Raw genomic sequence first — 18,433 nt, 5'->3', positions numbered from 1 at the left:
TAAGTTTTCAGTGTTTTATCGTATTTGATAGCAGCTTTTTTTATTGGTTACAAAACCTAAGCCCATATACAAAATTAGGAACACATTTAGATGCCTCTTTTGAAAGAACGTTTTAGTCTTTTTAAACTGAGTTTAAAAAAAAATAAAAACAATGCAATTTTTAAACACTGTTTTGAAAACTTAAAAGTGCAGCAATATACTTAGTTTCCTTTATCTACGAAATGGTGCAATTCCAATTCAAAACTGGTGAGGTCACAAATTGAATCAAGGAAATGCATACAAATGTCTGCACTACTTGATGCTAATGTTCACTTAAATGTTAGTTTGCACTTTAAAACATGAGAGGAAATAGGAATCATCACAGTAGAGGCCCAATTTTAATCATAATGTGTGCAAATTTTAAAAGGTAACTGTCAGTTAAGTAAGGAAAGTCCAGAAGAAACTAAACTGGAAGGGGTACAGTTCACAATATCAAGAAGATTTGGACTTTTAAGGGTTTCACCGAAGTTTGTGACCTTAATTAGCTTTTACGTTGTTATTCCTACTTTTAGTGAACACCACGCAGTTTCAAAAATTTAGACTATAGTGTCCAAACAGGATGCAGTTACCATATGAAGCTTTAACTCAAAATTTGGATAAAGAAAAAAAGGCACAATGAACTTCAACTCAATTTTATGTGCACAAGAGTTGAAAAATCTGAGCCACCTTAAAGAGAAATTGATTCTAAAATTTATAAAACCTATAAATAATCAGAGGCCAAACCACTATATTAAAACAGATTCTCTAGCAAGTAAAAATCTTGCAGTTTAAACATACGCTTGTATCCACTTTAGATACAAGACAAAACTCACTCTTTAAAGTGGCTCCACCTTGGCAGATACATATATTTGTAATGAATGCACACCTGCTATGTGTTGTTTATCAGTGAAAACACCCCAGCTGATTCACAAAGCTCTGATGGCATCTGTCTCATCTTCATCACAGTAAATACACCCCCTATGGATAACTAAATTAGTTTAGATTTTCTATCCCTTCACATCAATGCATTGGGAAATTATACCCAGTAAACAAGAGCAACAATACCATTTCTGTGACAGCACAAATTATTTAGTTTAAAAATTTTCAAATCCATATTCTTTCATTAATAACTGGGCCAGACAATTTACCAAAAGCAATAACTTGACATAGTAATAGGATTTTGCAGAATTACTTAGAGATCACTGCAAATCAGGTTTATGTTAAATAACTGCAAATTACTCCTCTACACAGATCCCTGTCTGAATCTTTTAATATATGAAGATGCTTTTAGAGTAGGATCTGAATTAACTTTCCCAATACTCAAAGAATGAAGTCTTATGACACTTCTAAATAGTTGCTGGTTTGTTGCCAACCACATTATCAAAAGCACTGGTTACTAAGTAAAAAATATTTTAAGACTAAATTACAGTAAACATGAAAGCTCCACAGTTTAAACCCAATATAAATCAACCATATCCAATTATCAAATTAAAACAAAGAATATTAACTCCTGAAAGCTGAAAGCAAGATTTTTTAAAAAACATCACCAATGGGTATTTTAGACTTTTGTAGTTTTTTTTTTTTTTTTTTGTCTTGTTTTTTGTTTTGCTGTTTTTCCTTTATAGTCAGGGACTCTTGCTTTCAACTTAAACAGAAGTTCAAGTCCATAACAGGTTGCAGCTCAGGTAAAATACCATGCACAGCATTTGATTACTTCAAAACAGCAGGAACACACAGGCTGAAGAGAGTGGTCAAATAGGGCTTGCTGTTCTCAAAAATTAGGTATAATGGCAAAAGCATTAATATCCATATCTAAAGTTCTTCCTCCAACCCTGGCTTCTGAGGCAGATAATAAACACATCAATTACTGGTAGATGAAGTACAGTTTTGTTTTGTTTTTTTAAACTTATCTGTTTATTCAATAACCAAGTTCCTTGTTTTTAAGTTACTTTTTTTGTGTCAGTTCCACCAATGAAAATCATTTGGCTTGTACTTTAAAATCTATTCTTCCACATAAAGAATATGAAAATATGTTTGTGGAGGACAATGATGGAGGCTCAGATCACACTGCACCTCTTTAGTCTTCCAACTTGTATATGCATCATACCAAAGTGTCTTGATCCACAGCGCACCATTTTCCAAAGGAGTATCAGTGGGCAGCTGACATGTCACCACTATGGAATATTTATTCTAAATTGGAGACTGCAGTTGTCAGCCTGTGGCACCAGGGAACAGGGAAAAATAGGGTAGTTGAGATTGTTAAGGAGAGTTCTAAAACAGTTTAGGAAATCATGCATATGCATTTACAGTCCATGTGATAGTGACTTTTGGCAACTGCAAAGTGACTGAGACATGGCTTGCTTTAGAAGCATCAAAACAAAGAGGCATGTGTGTTTTGGAGCCTTTTGTTGCTGTTGTTCTTATCATTTGGTAGCCATCTGGTGGTGCTTCATATTGAATGTGGGAAAGATGCTGCACTCAACTGAACTTAAAAATTAAATTCTTTTGTTTGAAGGTTGGCTGTTGGATCAAAATTGTAAGTACCTCCTTGTGTTGCTTCAGGAATGAGGCAGGGATCTTCATCAATCTATAAAAAAACAAGAAGAAAATCCTTATTAGGTTATGATACCATACATTATGATGTAAGTGGAACTGACTTTTTACCTCTTAGCAAATAATTCTATGTGAATGCTTTAATCACCTAAAAATATTCGGATAGATCAATAATTTTAGTGACAAATTTAATAATTTAAAATTTAACACGTTTCAAAACTGCATCCTTAAGTTTCTGTATCTGTAGATTTATTTAACCTATCTGAACATACATCACTTACATAATTACTATTTCTTCTTAGTTAACAGATTACAAATGAAACAAGAACTGTTTTTACAACTTTACCTTATAATGAAGTTTCAAAGTAAGAGAAAGTGACTGATGGAATGTCTAATAGAAATACAGTACAAACTTAGGTCATCCTAGTAATAAAACTCTTTGTAAATTTACATTGTGTATAGGTTTTCATTTACATGAAGACACACCCTATTTTAATATCTACTTACATCATCACCAGAGAAATACTGATCTATGATTTCAAATGCTAATTTATATATGTCTTCATTTTCATGTTGCTGTAAAACTTCAATTTTCTCCAAACCTGGTAAGAATAAAATAATCAAAATAACTGGTTAATTGATAAGGAGATACTAATCAAAACCATGCTCATTTTGATCATGCAGAAATCCTAAGGAACTCAGAACACACTGCTCCCCCATTTAAGATGGTGGTTTGTCTAAAATACAGATAAAACACGGGGCTGGTTCTAGTTGGAGGACCAGAATCCCACTAATTTTTTTCCTTCTTAGAAGCCCGTGAGGTACCCGGATCCCTGAGGCAGGCAGTCTAAAAAAACACCCAAACAATCCATTTGACAGAGGGAAGCTGTGGCATAAATATGTAAAGAGACTTATTTCAAGTTATATGGCAAGTTTGTGACAGTACTAGAACTGACTCCCCCACACTGCTTTAATATAATCTTACTAATCCTTTTTTTCTTTTTGAGATGGAGTTTCTCTCTGTCACCCAGGCTGGAGTGCAGTGGCGAGATCTCGGCTCACTGCAAGCTCTGCCTCCTGGGTTCACGCCATTCTCTTGCCTCAGCCTCCCGAGTAGCTGGGACTACAGGCACCTGCCACCATGCCTGGATAATTTAGAGATGGGGTTTCACTGTGTTAGCTAGGATGATCTCGATCTCCTGACGTCGTGATCCGCCCCCGCCTCAGCCTCCCAAAGTGCTGGGATGACAGGCATGAGCCACCGCGCCCGGCGCTTTTTTTGGAGATAGAGTCTCACTCTGTCCCCAGGGCTGGACTGCAGTGGCGCGATCTCGGCTCACTGCAACCTCCACCTCCTGGGTTCAAGTGATTCTCTTGCCTCAGCCTTCCAAGTAGCTGGGATTACAGACTCTCGCCACTACGCCTAGCTAATTTTTTGTATTTTTAGTAGAGACAGGGTTTCACCGTGTTGGCCAGGCTGGTCTCGAACTCCTGACCTCATGATTTGCCCGCCTCAGCCTCCCAAAGTGCTGGGATTACAGGTGTGAGCCACCGCGCCCGGCCAATCTTACTAATCTTACTGCCTCATAAAGTAATTTGTATCTTTCTCTTTGTTTTCCAAATGTTAGTACTTTTATATAACCACAAAATAAGTTTTTAGAACCTTATAATTGGTATAAAAGAGAAAGATTTAAATTTTGAAAAACTTTCTTTAAAAAATGAATAGAGGTCTTATGTCCTATAGCCACACTGAACCTGGGGGAAAATATTTCCAGAACAGATACCATAGAATGGCTTCATTTATATTTCCAATATATTTACTCCACACATCATATACACAAGTTTACCAATTTCAAACTTTAATGTTCTTCCTTGAAATGTCTTTTTGAAGGTTATTTTAAAATAGTTGCATTTTTTTCCTTATATACTAATAAACCAGAAGAATGGGGGAAATTGTTGCCAAAGTGCTTTATACAATTATAAAATATTAATATGTATCCTAATTATTACTCCTATAGACAGAAGTAACTATATTGATAAAAAGCTGAAGAGTAATAATTCTCTAAGTTGCTCAAACTTGCTGGGTTATGAACCTGACTACAATGCTAATTTTTAATTATCTTAAAATATTGAAAAAGCAGAATGAGCAGTGAATTAATAGTAAGAAGATCTGGATTTTAATTTTGCTTCTATCACAACCTACTTCTGTGACCTTGGACAAAACTCCTTAAAATCTCTGGAATAACTTCTCAAGAAATCCTCCCGGCCGGGTGCAGTGGCTCATGCCTGTAATCCCAGTACTCTGGGAGGCCGAGGTGGGCAGGTCACCTGAGGTCGGGAGTTTAAGACCAACCTGACCAACATGGAGAAACCCTGTCTCTACTAAAAGTATAAAAACTTAGCCGGCGTAGTGGCGCATGCCTGTAATCCCAGCTACTCAGAAGGCTGAGGTAGGAGAATTTTAACCTGGGAGGCTGAGGTTGCGGTGAGCAGAGATCGAGGCATTGCGCTCCAGCCTGGGCAACAAGAGCAAAACTCTGTCTCAAAAAAACCAAAAACCAAAAAACAACAACAACAACAAAAAGAAATCCTCCTGGTTTGAGTATTCTATGATCCTACTGCATTTGTTTTCTCTTAAAAAATAAATAAACAATAGAATATTCATATAAAGTAGTCAATGAAAAATCTAAAACATGACATTATGATAAACTAAGGTTTAGACATGTTAGTACATATTGAACATGTACATTTAAAAATAGAATTTTAACATATGTTTCACATGTCATTACTAAAGAATAATACAGTATGTCAAATCACAATTATTTCTCATTAAAATTTCAAAGTAACTGCCACGGTAATAACTTCGGCATGTAGTTGTGGCAATCATAAGAACCATTACGAGATTGAAACAAAATATCTAGGTGACTCAGAAGTCAGTAACCTTTTCCAAGTATATGAATAGTATTTCCTAAAGTGGGGTCCACAGAATTACATGGTAATAACACACACACAAAAGTGTTTCATTGTTAAGGAGTTTAAGAAATGCTGGATTAAATAAAGCTTTAAAATTTATGTAGTGGTTGCAAGGGCTCTTAATTTGCTGTCATGCACTGTGACTTCAAGAGAAGTATTAGTGTTTCCTAAAATGCAATGTCAGGCCAGGCACAGTGGACCATGCCTGTAATCCCAGCACTTTGGGAGGCCGAGGCAGGTGGATCACTTGAGGTCAGGAGTTCGAGACCAACTTGGTGAAACCCTGTCTCTACTAAAAACACAAGAATCAGCTGGGTGTGGTGGTATGCACCTGTAATCCCAGCTACTTGGGAGGCTGAGGTGTGAGAACCGCTTGAACTCGGGAGGCAGAGGTTGCAGTGAGCTGAGTTTGTGCCACTGCACTCCAGCCTGGGTGACAGAGCAAGATTCTGTCTCCAAAAAAAAAAACTATGTTGTCAATCTCTAGAAGGTTACACAGTGACCTTCACAACCAGTTTTTGCAAAGTATGGACTACTGTCTTCTGGAAAATCCTCTTGGAATGCAAACATAGTGAATAAAGAAAAGCAACATACTGTGATCATTTAAAAACAACATATCCTAGTAATTTTCTTTCTACTAAGTTGACTTTAAAGAACTAATGTTTCAGAGTTCCAGTGCTCAAATATTCTTCTTCAATCAATCCACTCTTACCTCCACATTCCTCTATTATTTCAGCTATTGTGCTTGCTTCATCACCGGCCATTATCAGAATGTTTTTTAGACCATCTAGAACCACCTGAACCACTTGAGAATCTTTCACTGACAGTAAATTACAGAACGGTGGTATTACATTCTGCTGTACAAGGTACTCAACCTAGACAACAAAAGAGAAGACATATTTTTATTTATATAATTATCTATTCCCCAGCAGGGTGTCGTGCTACCTGGAAGGCTGAGGCAGGAGGGTATCTTGAGCCCAGGAGTTGGAGGATGTAGTGCTTTATGGTCACGCCCGTGAATAGCAACTGCACTCTAGCCTGGGCAACACAGCTATCTTTTCCCCAAAAACAACACAACACAGTCAGTAACTGCTAAACATAAGAGAGTAGCATGCTTTCCAGTATTAACAATCATGACAGTTACAGGTTTTCAAACTCACCTGATCTTTTCTGCCACTTATTGTTAAGTTGCTGATTGCCCAAGCAGCTTCTTTTTGTGTTCCAAAGTCCCCCTGAAGGTTAAAAATAAGAGATCATAAAATGGACTCTTTATCCAAAAAGTCTTGGTTATTAACAGATTAATAGACTCAGTGAACTCATAATATGACCAACCTTAGCAAGCTGATGAATAATCATAGGAATTAATCCAGCATCTATTACAGCTTGAACTTGTTGCTGGTTGCCTGCTGTTATGTTGGAAAGGAACCACACTGCTTCCTATAATTGAACAAAATATAGGGCACCTTTATTTGAAAAATAATACCTTTAATGCCTTTCTATTTTAATATATTTTATATAGACAATAACGAAATCACCTAAATTACATTAAACAGACTGCATCTAAAAACTGATTAGGTATACAAAATCTTCCATTTTAAACAATAAGGAAATTTCCATTAATTATATTTGGGCTCTAATAACCTGGCATTTATCCATTCATTAGTATATAGGCCTACTATAAGCTAGGCATTATTCTAGGAAATGGTGATACAGAAGTGAACAAAGCAGCTTCCTCTAAAAGACACAAATAAATATACAACTGAATTTCTTTTTTTTTTTTTTTTTTTTTTTTGAGACGGAGTCTCACTCTGTCGCCCAGGCTGGAGTGCAGTGGCATGATCTCGGCTCACTGCAAGCTCCACCTCCCGGGTTCACACCATTCTCCTGCCTCAGCCTCCTGAGTAGCTGGGACTACAGGCGCCTGTCGCCAAGCCCGGCTAATTTTTTTCTATTTTTAGCAGAGACGGGGTTTCACTGTGTTACCCAGGATGGTCTCAATCTCCTGACCTCGTGATCCACCCGCCTCAGCCTCCCAAAGTGCTGGGATTACAGGCGTGAGCCACTGCGCCCAGCCACTATACAACTGAATTTCTAAAACTACTTAAAAACTACTTCTAATAAAGGTGAATTTTTTATTTTAAAAACATTTACTCACAAGATATAGTCATTCAAGTATTCCATAGAAATTAACCATCTAACTAGCATGGGTCTACATAACATAAATATTCTAAAACTAAAGGATTTAGAAGTCATCAACACGTCTGTGAGCTGTTTATAGGTCAGTATCACATGTGTATCTTCCTCTTCCACAACTGAATTTATTTTGCCATCCAACTGTGGTAAGTTGTTAATAATTGCTGAATCTGTGTTCAGAGTACATGGGTGTTCACTATACTATTCTTGCACAGTTAGATTTAAAAAGTTTCAAACAAAAATGCTGAGGGAAGAAAATCAAGTTGGTAACTTCTACTTCCGGGGTCCCATGATGGTCTCAAGATGCAAGTAACAAATTTTCAAGGCAAAAAATTTTTGAAGTAACTAATTGCCTGCTGAAGCCAAGACAGCATTTCTATGAAATTTTCCTCTACCCCTTCGATACCCTCACTTAAGAACATACTGCATCACAGGCCGAAACCTTTCTCTGCTGACTTCTACTCAGCTTCCTCACTTCTCAGTTGTTTCTAGTTATGGAATACATTTATTTAACTAAAAAAAAAAAAATCACCTATATTGTTAAAAATTTCTATAGTAAAAATAACTGGTTCAGAGTCTGAAAGTCTCTGGCTTCTTTCTCTTCACTGGAACAAATGTATCTTTAAAATGTGTTTTTTGACACCATACTTTTCTATAAGAACTCAATAGTCAAATTATAGTCAAGCAACTACATAAATATAGTTATGACGACGAAGAAGAAATGATCAGTTCTGCTGGGTTTGGGTGATGGTAGTGTATTAGGCAGACAAAACTTCAGTAAACTAAATGTAAATTTAAACCACAATGAGACATCACTTCACATCTACTAGGATGTCAATAATTTTTTTTAATAGAAAATAAGCGTTGGCTAGGATGTGGAGAAATTAGAATTCTAGTAACATTGCTGGTGGGAATGTAAAGCAGCTGCAATAGAAAACGGTTTGGTGGTTCCTCAAAAAGCTAAACCCAGAATTAACATATGATCGAGCAATTCTACTCTCAGTTACTATCCAAAGAAATTGAAAGTGGGAACTCAAATAGGTATTTGTATGCCAATGTTCACTGCAGCATTATTCATAACAGTGAAAAGGTGGAAACAACCCAAGTGTCCATCAACAGAAAGATGGAAAAACAAAACGTGGTGTATACATATAAGGGAATATTTATTCAGCCACAGAAAGAAGTTCTGACACATGCTGCCAAATGGATGAACCTTGAAAACATGCTGGATGAAATAAGCCAGACATGAAGACTTTTTACTAGTAAGTACATATTACACAATTAATAATAAACTTGTCTATGAAGCTTGAAATCTTAAAAAGAGTAATTTTTTATGATCCTTGAATTTAGGCACCTCGTCTTTGGATTCAATCTAATTTTGCTGGGAGATCAAATTTTTATGATCTGTTTGTTTAACAAAAATACCAGCCCATTCAAATGGCAGATTTTGTCTGCACTTTCAAGTGGCTACAATTTAATGATTGTTGCTATGCTCAGTCTATTTAAATAGAAACACAGGTAGTCTAAAAATGTTTTTTACTCTGTGATGATCAGGGCAGCACCTACCAGAAGCAATTAAAAGTTGAAAAAGGCTGGGTGCAGTGGCTTACACCTGTAATCCCAGCACTTTGTGGGGCTGAAGCAGGCGGATCACAAGGTCAGGAGTTCGACACCAGCCTGGACAATGTGGTGAAACCCCATCTCTACTAAAAATACAAACATTAGCCAGGTGTGGTGGCGGACGCCTGTAGTCCCAGCTTCTTGGCAGGCTGAGGCAGGAGAACTGCTTGAACCCAGGAGGCAGAGGTTGCAGTGAGCCGAGATCGTGCTACTGCACTCCAACCTGGGTGACAGACTCTGTCTCAAAAAAAAAAAAAAGTTGAAGAAAAACATTTGCAGAGATGATTTAATAATTCTCATCTTCACTGCAGTGGTTTTTAAGAAAAACACACAAGCAGCAATAGAAACAAGGAGACAGTTAAAAATGAGACATAGAAAGAGAAATAGCATAATGAGGACATTATATGTCTTACCTTATTTATCTTCTCTTTTGGGTGTGATAAGAGATTTGGGAAGTGTGACAGGACATCACAATTGAGAACAACCTGGGTCTGCTCATCGGTGCCAGTCACTATGTTGCCAACTGCTCGGAGGGCTGCTGTCTAGGGTGGGGATAAAATGTTTTCTATAAATTTATTTGCTTATAAGACTGATTCTATATTTTTCATAATCCTGAGAAAAAGTAAAAATGCCAAGGCGTGAATAACACTTATTTCATCCTTTCACAAAGCACCAAGAAGTCTGAGAGCAATTCTGAATTTTAAATAGTCTCTTGTGAAAAACTGAAACTTCATGAAAAAAAAATTGTGTGAAAATTGGTTGGAAAAAGATTCAAAAAATAAAAGGAAATTAAATGAAAAAAAATAAATCTAAATTAAAATGCTAGAAGTCCAGTTTCTTAAGGCTGGGCATGGTGGCTCATGCCTGTAATCCCAGCACTTTGGGAGGCCAAGGTAGGGGATCACCTGAGGTCAGGAGTTTAAGACCAGCCTGGGCAACATAGTGAAACTCCATCTCTAACTAAAAATACAAAAATTAGCGAGTGTGATGGTGCATGCCTGTAATCCCAGCTACTCTGAAGGCTGAGGCAGGAGAATCAAGAGGCAGAGGCTGCAGTGAGCAGAGATCCCACTACCATACTCCAGCTTGGGGGACAGAGCAAGACTCCATCTCAAAAAAAATACATATATATTTTAATAAAGGCCTGGAATGGGCACACATTTCCACCTAGAAAGTCACTTTGGTAGAAGTAGGATGAACAGATCTAGCAAGTGCCTACCCCTAATTAGAGTGGGAGAGAAAGTAGAAATGAAATTAGGTTATTCCAAGTATTTGGGGGAAAGACAGAGTCTTGAACTAAATCTGTGGTTCCAGATAGATAAGGAGAGACAGATTTGAACCTATATAAGAAGAATTGAAATTATTTTGTAATGGAATGGGAATTGCAAGGAGGAATCAAAATTTCTAGCTTAGGCCATGCTGTTCACTGAAAGCAGACAAGGAAGAAGAGCAGGTATGTGGGAGATGATTGTTTCATTTCTGTCTAGTAAAACATGGAAAGCTTGAAGGAGTTCTTAGATGGTATGTATAAAGGGTCAAGAACAATTGGCTATACAGGGTGGAACTCAGCAATGAATTTGGGTGAGATAAAGATTTGGAAATCAACAAAATGAGGCTCAGGGACTAGCAGAAGAAATCTGGAAGATAAGCACTTACAGATAGAATTAAAGCCTAGTTGTACAAGTTAACTGGTTATAGCAAACAATTCTATACAAATAAGAAGAATTTAAAAATACTTACTTGAACTTTGACTTCCTGATGGCTCAGAAGGGGCACAAGAAATGGCACAACTCCTGAATCAATAACCATCTGTATCTGCTCATTACCTCCATCTGTCAAGTATGACAGAGCCCAAACAGTGTCTACAAGAATCTACAGGAAACACAAAAGAAAAACCATTTTACATATTTGTTTGACTGCTTTACATGTTCAACACGCCTCAGGAGTAGTGACAGAAAAAGTAAGCAAATTTCATGTTTTAGCTTAGCGGCAAAAATATCTGCTTAGCTGATTAACCTACTAAGTAGAAAGTACCTTATCTGTCTCTCAATGCCTACCTCAGATCATTTTTCACAAAAAATGAGACACAGAAGTCTGGGAAAACTTCTATTCCAACTTCTGCATTTATGTATCAGATAGATGCATTTAAAAACAGGCAGAAAAGTAATTCTCCCTGCCCTCACAAATTAGCTACCTAATAATCACATAGAAAAACACTATTTACAAGAATGAGGCCAACACACCATGCTGTTTTAAGTTCAGAAGAGAACAGAAAGGTCTTCTATATACTCTACTGGTTTTCCAACATATTTAGTAATACAATTTTTCAGACTACTAAAGTAAACTAATAAAAGAAATGACTTGGCACTTTAACTTCATCTGGGGAAAAAATTGTTTGAAAATCTCCTGAAATGTGTCCCCAACTGAAAAGCCTGGAATATAAACCATGCCCTATGCCCATCCTAACTTTGCAACTACATAGAAGAAAACAGGCTCAGAGATCTGGTGATTCATTCAAAGTCACAGATCTTGTATGTGGCACTGCTTGGTATTGTCACAGAGGAATATAAGCACTGGTTGTAGCTTATGCAAAATCAAGATGTTTCCTATTAGGTCATCCAAATTGAAGACATCACATCTTTTTGCCCTAAAATAATAGCAGGCACCTGAATTCACATACCCTTCAAAAAAGCATATAGATGAATAAATAAAATAAAACCACACATATAACCCACACCCCTTCAGCATCACTAAGAGTCAGAGAACACTAAAAATTTCCATTACCTGTAAGAGGAGAAAAAAATTAAATTCTAGCTTTTGTCTGGACCTCTTGCCTCAAGACTGTGTAAAAGAGAGCAGAGAAAGGGAGAGGGAAGTCCACTTCAGTGGAAGAGACTATATGGCCTGCAAAGCCTAAGATATTCTCTGAACTTTTACAGAAAATTTTACTGATCCCTTAACTAGAGCATGAGCTTCATTCAACAGATGACTGGGGCAACTTCAGCAACAGGATTGATAAATGAGTATATAACATACGTTAATTGTATATCAAGGACTAACACAAACGAGATAAGAGTGGAAAAAGAATTTGTAAATGTTATAGGTTTTAGAAAAATAGAAATACTGCAACTTCAAAAATTGGAGGATAGAAGCTGGGCCTAAGAGCAGAGCCCACCTACCAGCCCATTTCCCATCCTGGAAGTGAGGAGGCCTCCCTGCTGGAGGTGTCTGCAGATGCTGTGTGTGAGAACAAAGTCTGGCTACTGCCCAGCCTGGCAGTAACAGGTAACTAGATTTATCTAGAAACAGGGGTCTCAAAGCATAACACCAGTATGTGTAGGCTACAATGGAAAATAACCCTTCATACCAAGATCCAGGAATTTCTCAAAAGAGAAAAGACAGTCAACATATGCCAATATTGAGACGACACAGATATTGGAATTATCTGACAAAGACTTGATAAGATTTTAAAGTAACTACCATAAAAATGCACTGGTGAACAATTATGAACACATTTGAAACAAATTTAAAATGAGAATTCTCAGCAAAAAAACCTGACATGATGGAGGGGGGAAAAAGAAATCAACGAACCCAAAGACATTTCAACAGAAATCATCCAAACTGAACAACAGAAAAAAAAAAAAAAAAAAAAAAAAAAAATTAAAGAGAAATTAACTCTCAGGAACTTCCAGCACAATGAAAATAGATCTAATATTTGTGTCTTCAGAGTCCCTACAAGGAAACGAGGAGCTGAAAAAAATGTGAAGAAACATGTTCCAAATTTGGCAAAATAGGTAAGTCTAGAATCAGATTAAAAAATGGGAGGCTGAGTCAAGAGAAGAGAAAATAGAATAAGCTCATGCATCACTGCACAGGTAAGAGATAGAAGTTAAAAAACATATTTTAAACTGTCAAAACAGATAGTAAAAAAGGAGCATCAAAAAGGCGTAAGAATAAAGGTAACCACTAGAACAAAAATACAAATCTCCCCAAATACCAAAAGAAAATTGAAAAAGATAAAAGTATGCTAAGCAGAGAAAAAAAAACACATAGAAATTATTTCACAAAGTGACAGTTCAAATCAATCTATCAACTTATGTGAATGGGCCTACTCACCTATTTTAAAAAAAAAAAAAAAAAAAAAGATTTTCAAATTGGCTCTGGCTCTCAAAACAAAACTCAATTCCATGCTGTATACAAGAGACACACATAAAACAAAGAATTTGGAAAGGCTAAAAATAAAGGGATGAGCAAAAGTATACCAAATAAACAATAAAAAGAAAGCTGAGGTTGTAATCCTGTAAAAAGACCAGTAGAATTTAAGCTAAAAAGCATTACAAAGGAAAAAGATACCTTACAAAGTTAAATCCCACAAATTATCATGAAAATACAACAATTATAAACATCTATTAATCAAATAACCTTGCAATCACTGTTTTCAAGCAGAGAATAAACACACACACAAATATATGCAAAAACATACTAATAATAGGTTTTAACATACTACTGTCATATGAGAGAAGTCAAATTGGCAAAAACTAAAGATATAACTCTTATGAATGTATATTGAACTTTATACCCCAATAATGGCAACAACTTGCACATGTACAAATATCACATTAGGTTCAAAGAAAACATTAATAAATTACCTAAGTCAGAAACATTATAAGCCTATCACAAAGCAACAAAATTATACATTAATAAAATGAAAACCGGCCGGGCGTGGTGGCTCACGCCTGTAATCCCAGCATTTTGGATGGCTGAGGCAGGTGGATCTCCTGAGGTCAGGAGTTTGAGACCAACCTAACCAACATGGAGAAACTCATCTCTACTAAAAACATAAATTAGCAGGGCATGGTGGCACGTGCCTATGATCCCACCTACTCGGGAGGCTGAGGCAAGAGAACTGCTTGAACCCGGGAGGCAAAGGTTGCAGTGAGCCGAGATTGTGCCACTGCACTCCAGCCTGGGTGACTGAGCCAGACTCTGTCTCAAACTAAACTAAACTAAACTAAAGTAAACTAAACTAAACTAAACTGAAAACCAAAAAAGCCTTTTCTATACAGAAATGTAATAGCCTTATATTAAACAACTCTTGGGTGAAAAAAAAATACACAAAAAAACAAAAAAACCCAACAACAAAATTTCTATTTTTTCTTTTTGAGACAGTCTCACTCTGTCACCCTGACTGGGGTGTAGTGGCGCAATCTTGGCTCACTGCAACCTCTGCCTCCTGAGTTCAAGTGATTCTCCTGCCTCAGCCTCCTGTGTAGCTGGGATTACAGGCGCGCACCATCACACCCAGCTAATTTTTGTGTTTTTAGTAGAAATGAGGTTTTACCATGTTGGCCAGGCTGGTCTCAAACTCCTGACCTCAGGTGATCCGCCCACCTCAGCCTCCCAAAGTGCTGGAATTACAGGCATGAGCCAAAATGCCTGGACTAAACTCAACAAAATTTCTAAAAAGTTAAAACAAAAATGCCACACATCAGAATCTATGAGGTTTATTTAAAACAGTGATTAAAGGAAAATTCACAGCCTTAAAAATTTATACAAATGTGTCTGAACCCACAGAATGCACAATAGCAAGAGTGAATGAACCACAGTGCAAACTACGGATTTTGGGTAATTATGATGTGTCAATGAAAAATACACAATGAGATAAAGAACAGAAAAATCACAGATCTAGCTAATAAACTGAAACCCTGGTTCTCTGAAACAAAACAAAACACAAAAAACTAAGAAACACAGAAAAAGTCCTACCTAATTTAATTAGAAAAGAGCAGGGAAGGGGCACAAATACACAAAATGAGAAATGATAATAACTCTTAAAATAATAAATTAGAACAAAACCCGTATAAAAACTACCCTGCACACTTTAATGCAAGTAAACGTAGATGCAGTGAAAAATTTCCTAGAACAATAGTTTATAAAAACTGACCTCCTTTAGAAAGAGTGCTTAAACAAGCCAACTTCCACATCAAAAATAAAGAAAATTATCACGAAACTAATTCCACAAAAAAGTACCAAAACCCCAAAGGATTTAAGAGGGAAACTATCAAATCTTCAAAGGTCAGATAGACTCGATGCTATATAAATTGTTCCAGAGTACAGAAAATGAAGGAACCATAACATTAACATCTAAACTTTAATAAAACAATAAAAGTATAAAACCTAATACATCAAGATGATAGCACCATTAACTAACTGTATTAATATAATTAAAATTAATATTAGTATTTGTAATTAATGTCAATTATTGCCTAATAAATTGAACAAAAGCTAAACTGCAAACCAGTATCACTTAACGTGAATGCTGATGTAAAAATCTGAAATAAAATATTAAACAGAATCACGTACTACATTAAGAAACTAACATATAATGATCAAGTGAAATTATTCAAAGAATGCAAGGATGGGTCAGTTTTTAAAAATATCATTAATATAAGTTTTAATAGTAGATTTAAGGAGAAAAATAATATAATTTTCTCTGTAGACACTGAAAAATTCATCACATTTTTTTAGTGTCCTTGATAGAACACCCAAAAAAAGGAATGTATAGATATTTCTCTAACATAAAACATCTATAGTTCAGACAAAATGTAGATAGAATTAAAAAAAGATTGATGAATTTGATTATATACAAAAAGTTCACATGGCAAAATATCATGCTCAAAGACAAAAGACAAACTAGGGAAGTATTTTAAGTATGGAAGAGAATATCTTTAATATATAAAGAACTCTTAAAACCTAAGAAAAAGACCAAAAATCCTACAGAAAAACGGACAGTAAATATGACTAGTCTGTTCGCAAAGATACAAACTAAAATGGTCCTTAAACAAATGAAATAATTGTTCAACTTCATTCATAAAAAGTAAAATGCAAAGTAAAACTGAGATACTATTTCTCACCTATCAGATGATCAAAAATTTTAAATGTGACAACACACTCTTGGCAAGGATACTGAGAAAGCCACTTTCACTTCTGAATGCACACAGTAAGCTATGCATCACTGCATACACTACATAATAGATAAAGGAGTCGAAAAAGGTTGTTTAAAACTGTCAAAACAGTACAAAAGAAAAGATAAAAGAATAAAAGTTACCACTAGAACAAGAATACAAACCTTCCCAAATACCAAGGCAATATGGCACAACCCTTACAGTAGGGAATTTGTCAGTATGCAACGAAATTACAAATGCATTCACTCTTTGACCCAGCAATCCTGCTTCTAAGAACATACCCTGAAGATATACCTCCAATATATGAAAACACACATATATAAGTATTAGTCTTTGGTATAATACTTTTACATTTGCAAAATTCAGGAAATAGCCTAAATGCCTATCCATAATAGTGTGTTTAAATAAACTGTGTCCACAAAACAGAATCCTATGCAAAACGACATGGTATCTTAAGATATTTCTCTATTACATGGTTACTATTATTAGCAGAAAACTATTTTTTTTCTAGCTAATAATGAAATTGTAGACTGAGATCAATTAACCGTTTTCAGTGGGGACTCCATGACAATATCTCAAAGGCTGGGAGAAGGTAAGCTACAGCTGGGTCTTAGGCACCCTGAAACTGCAGATACTTGTAGTCTCTAATTTTTTATTTTTAGAGATGGGGTCCCAGTATGTTGCCTAGGCTGGACTTGAACTCCTGGGCTCAAGCGATTTTCTTGCCTTTGAGCTATATTAGCCTTTGAGCTATCAACCCAAAATAAAAATTTGACCATTTATTCTCTGGCTCCTTATCTGCTACATAAAAAGGATATGTAGTTCTTTAGACAAGACTATACGACCTAGAACCTATTAAATCTCTGCCTTATTTTTCCCCACTCTTTGTTCCATAGTTTATGCTTCTATCACACTACTTAATTTAATTATTATTATTATTTTTAACACAGCATCTCGCTCTGTTGCCCAGGCGGGAATGCAGTGGCAAGATCTTGGTTCACTGCAACCTCCACCTCCCTGACTCAAACGATTCGCCTGCCTCAGCCTCCCGAGTAGCTGGGATTACAGGCACGCATTACGATGCCCAGGTAATTTTTGTATTTTTAGAAGAGACAGGGTTTTGCCATGTTGGCCAGGCTGGTCTCAAACTTTTGACCTCAAGTGATCCGCCCGCCTCAGCCTTCCAAAGTGCTAGGATTACAAACGGAAGCCACCGTGCCCAGCCATCATCACACTACTTTTAAAAACTCCTTTGTTGGTTCTTCTTCCCTTGCTGCCATTGCTGAAATGCAGGGAATTCCTCAGTTACATTTTTAGCCCTCCTTCCAAAATACAGCCTCCCCCAGGCAATCTCATTCAATGCCCAGGTTTTCATCAATCCCTTAAATACTGACTAATCCAAAATCTGTATTGTTTTTTGCTTTTGCAAAATACCACCACTGAGGAACAAGTTCCAAGTTCTACTCTATTTCCTAACACTCAAAGTTTTTTCTCCCCTAACCATTCCTACCATTGCAATTTAATAAGAGCCCATGCCTTCATCGATTTCCCTAAACCTATTATGATAGCAAAATACATCTACCTACATTCAAACTTACCCCCCTCCAAACCTTCCATACCTTTTATGTGTTATTTGTCTGTTACAGATAATTTTATCTGTATAAAACAGAAATATCATTTCACAATTTAAAAAATATACAATGACTCTGTACTTGTTACAAGATAAACTTAAAACTATTTAATATAGAATAAAAAACTCATATAAAAAATAAGCAGCGAGTGGTGGTGTACACTGTAATCCCAGCTACTGGAGAGGCTGAGGCAGGAGAATCCCTTGAACCCGGGAGGCGGAGGTTGCAGTGAGCCTAGATTGCGCCACTGCACTCCAGCCTAGGTGATAGAGCGAGACTCCATCTTGGGGAAAAAAAAAAAAAAAAAAGAATCAAAGACTCTGCAAATCAACTCCTTAGCAAATATATTAGGTTATTATCTACCTGTATTCTCTTAAACCTCCATGTATTCTTGAGTCCTTAGTATCTTCCCCCATGTTCTTGAAATGACTTTCTCTCAACCTGTCAAGATCCTATTCATCCTAGTTATATGATGTGAGACAA

General features: G+C 36.4%; 1 protein-coding gene across 2 annotated transcripts in view; it reads right to left on the bottom strand.

Moving 5' to 3' along the window:
* KPNA3 (karyopherin alpha 3 (importin alpha 4)) overlaps positions 1–18,433 on the bottom strand; it is a 103,432-nt gene continuing 84,999 nt past the window's right edge. For both annotated transcript variants that reach the window (XM_011988777.1, XM_011988778.1), the window contains 7 exons: positions 11,098–11,229; positions 9,771–9,899; positions 6,877–6,981; positions 6,705–6,776; positions 6,257–6,419; positions 3,079–3,173; positions 1–2,605 (listed from right to left, as the gene is read on the bottom strand). In XM_011988777.1, the coding sequence (XP_011844167.1) occupies positions 2,507–2,605; positions 3,079–3,173; positions 6,257–6,419; positions 6,705–6,776; positions 6,877–6,981; positions 9,771–9,899; positions 11,098–11,229 (795 nt within the window). In that variant the 3' untranslated portion in view covers positions 1–2,506. The remainder of the gene's footprint in view (positions 2,606–3,078; positions 3,174–6,256; positions 6,420–6,704; positions 6,777–6,876; positions 6,982–9,770; positions 9,900–11,097; positions 11,230–18,433) is intronic.

This window comes from Mandrillus leucophaeus, unplaced genomic scaffold (genome assembly GCF_000951045.1).
Source record: "Mandrillus leucophaeus isolate KB7577 unplaced genomic scaffold, Mleu.le_1.0 Scaffold338, whole genome shotgun sequence".
NCBI lineage: Eukaryota > Metazoa > Chordata > Mammalia > Primates > Cercopithecidae > Mandrillus > Mandrillus leucophaeus.
This window is presented reverse-complemented; position numbering and strand designations above follow the sequence as displayed.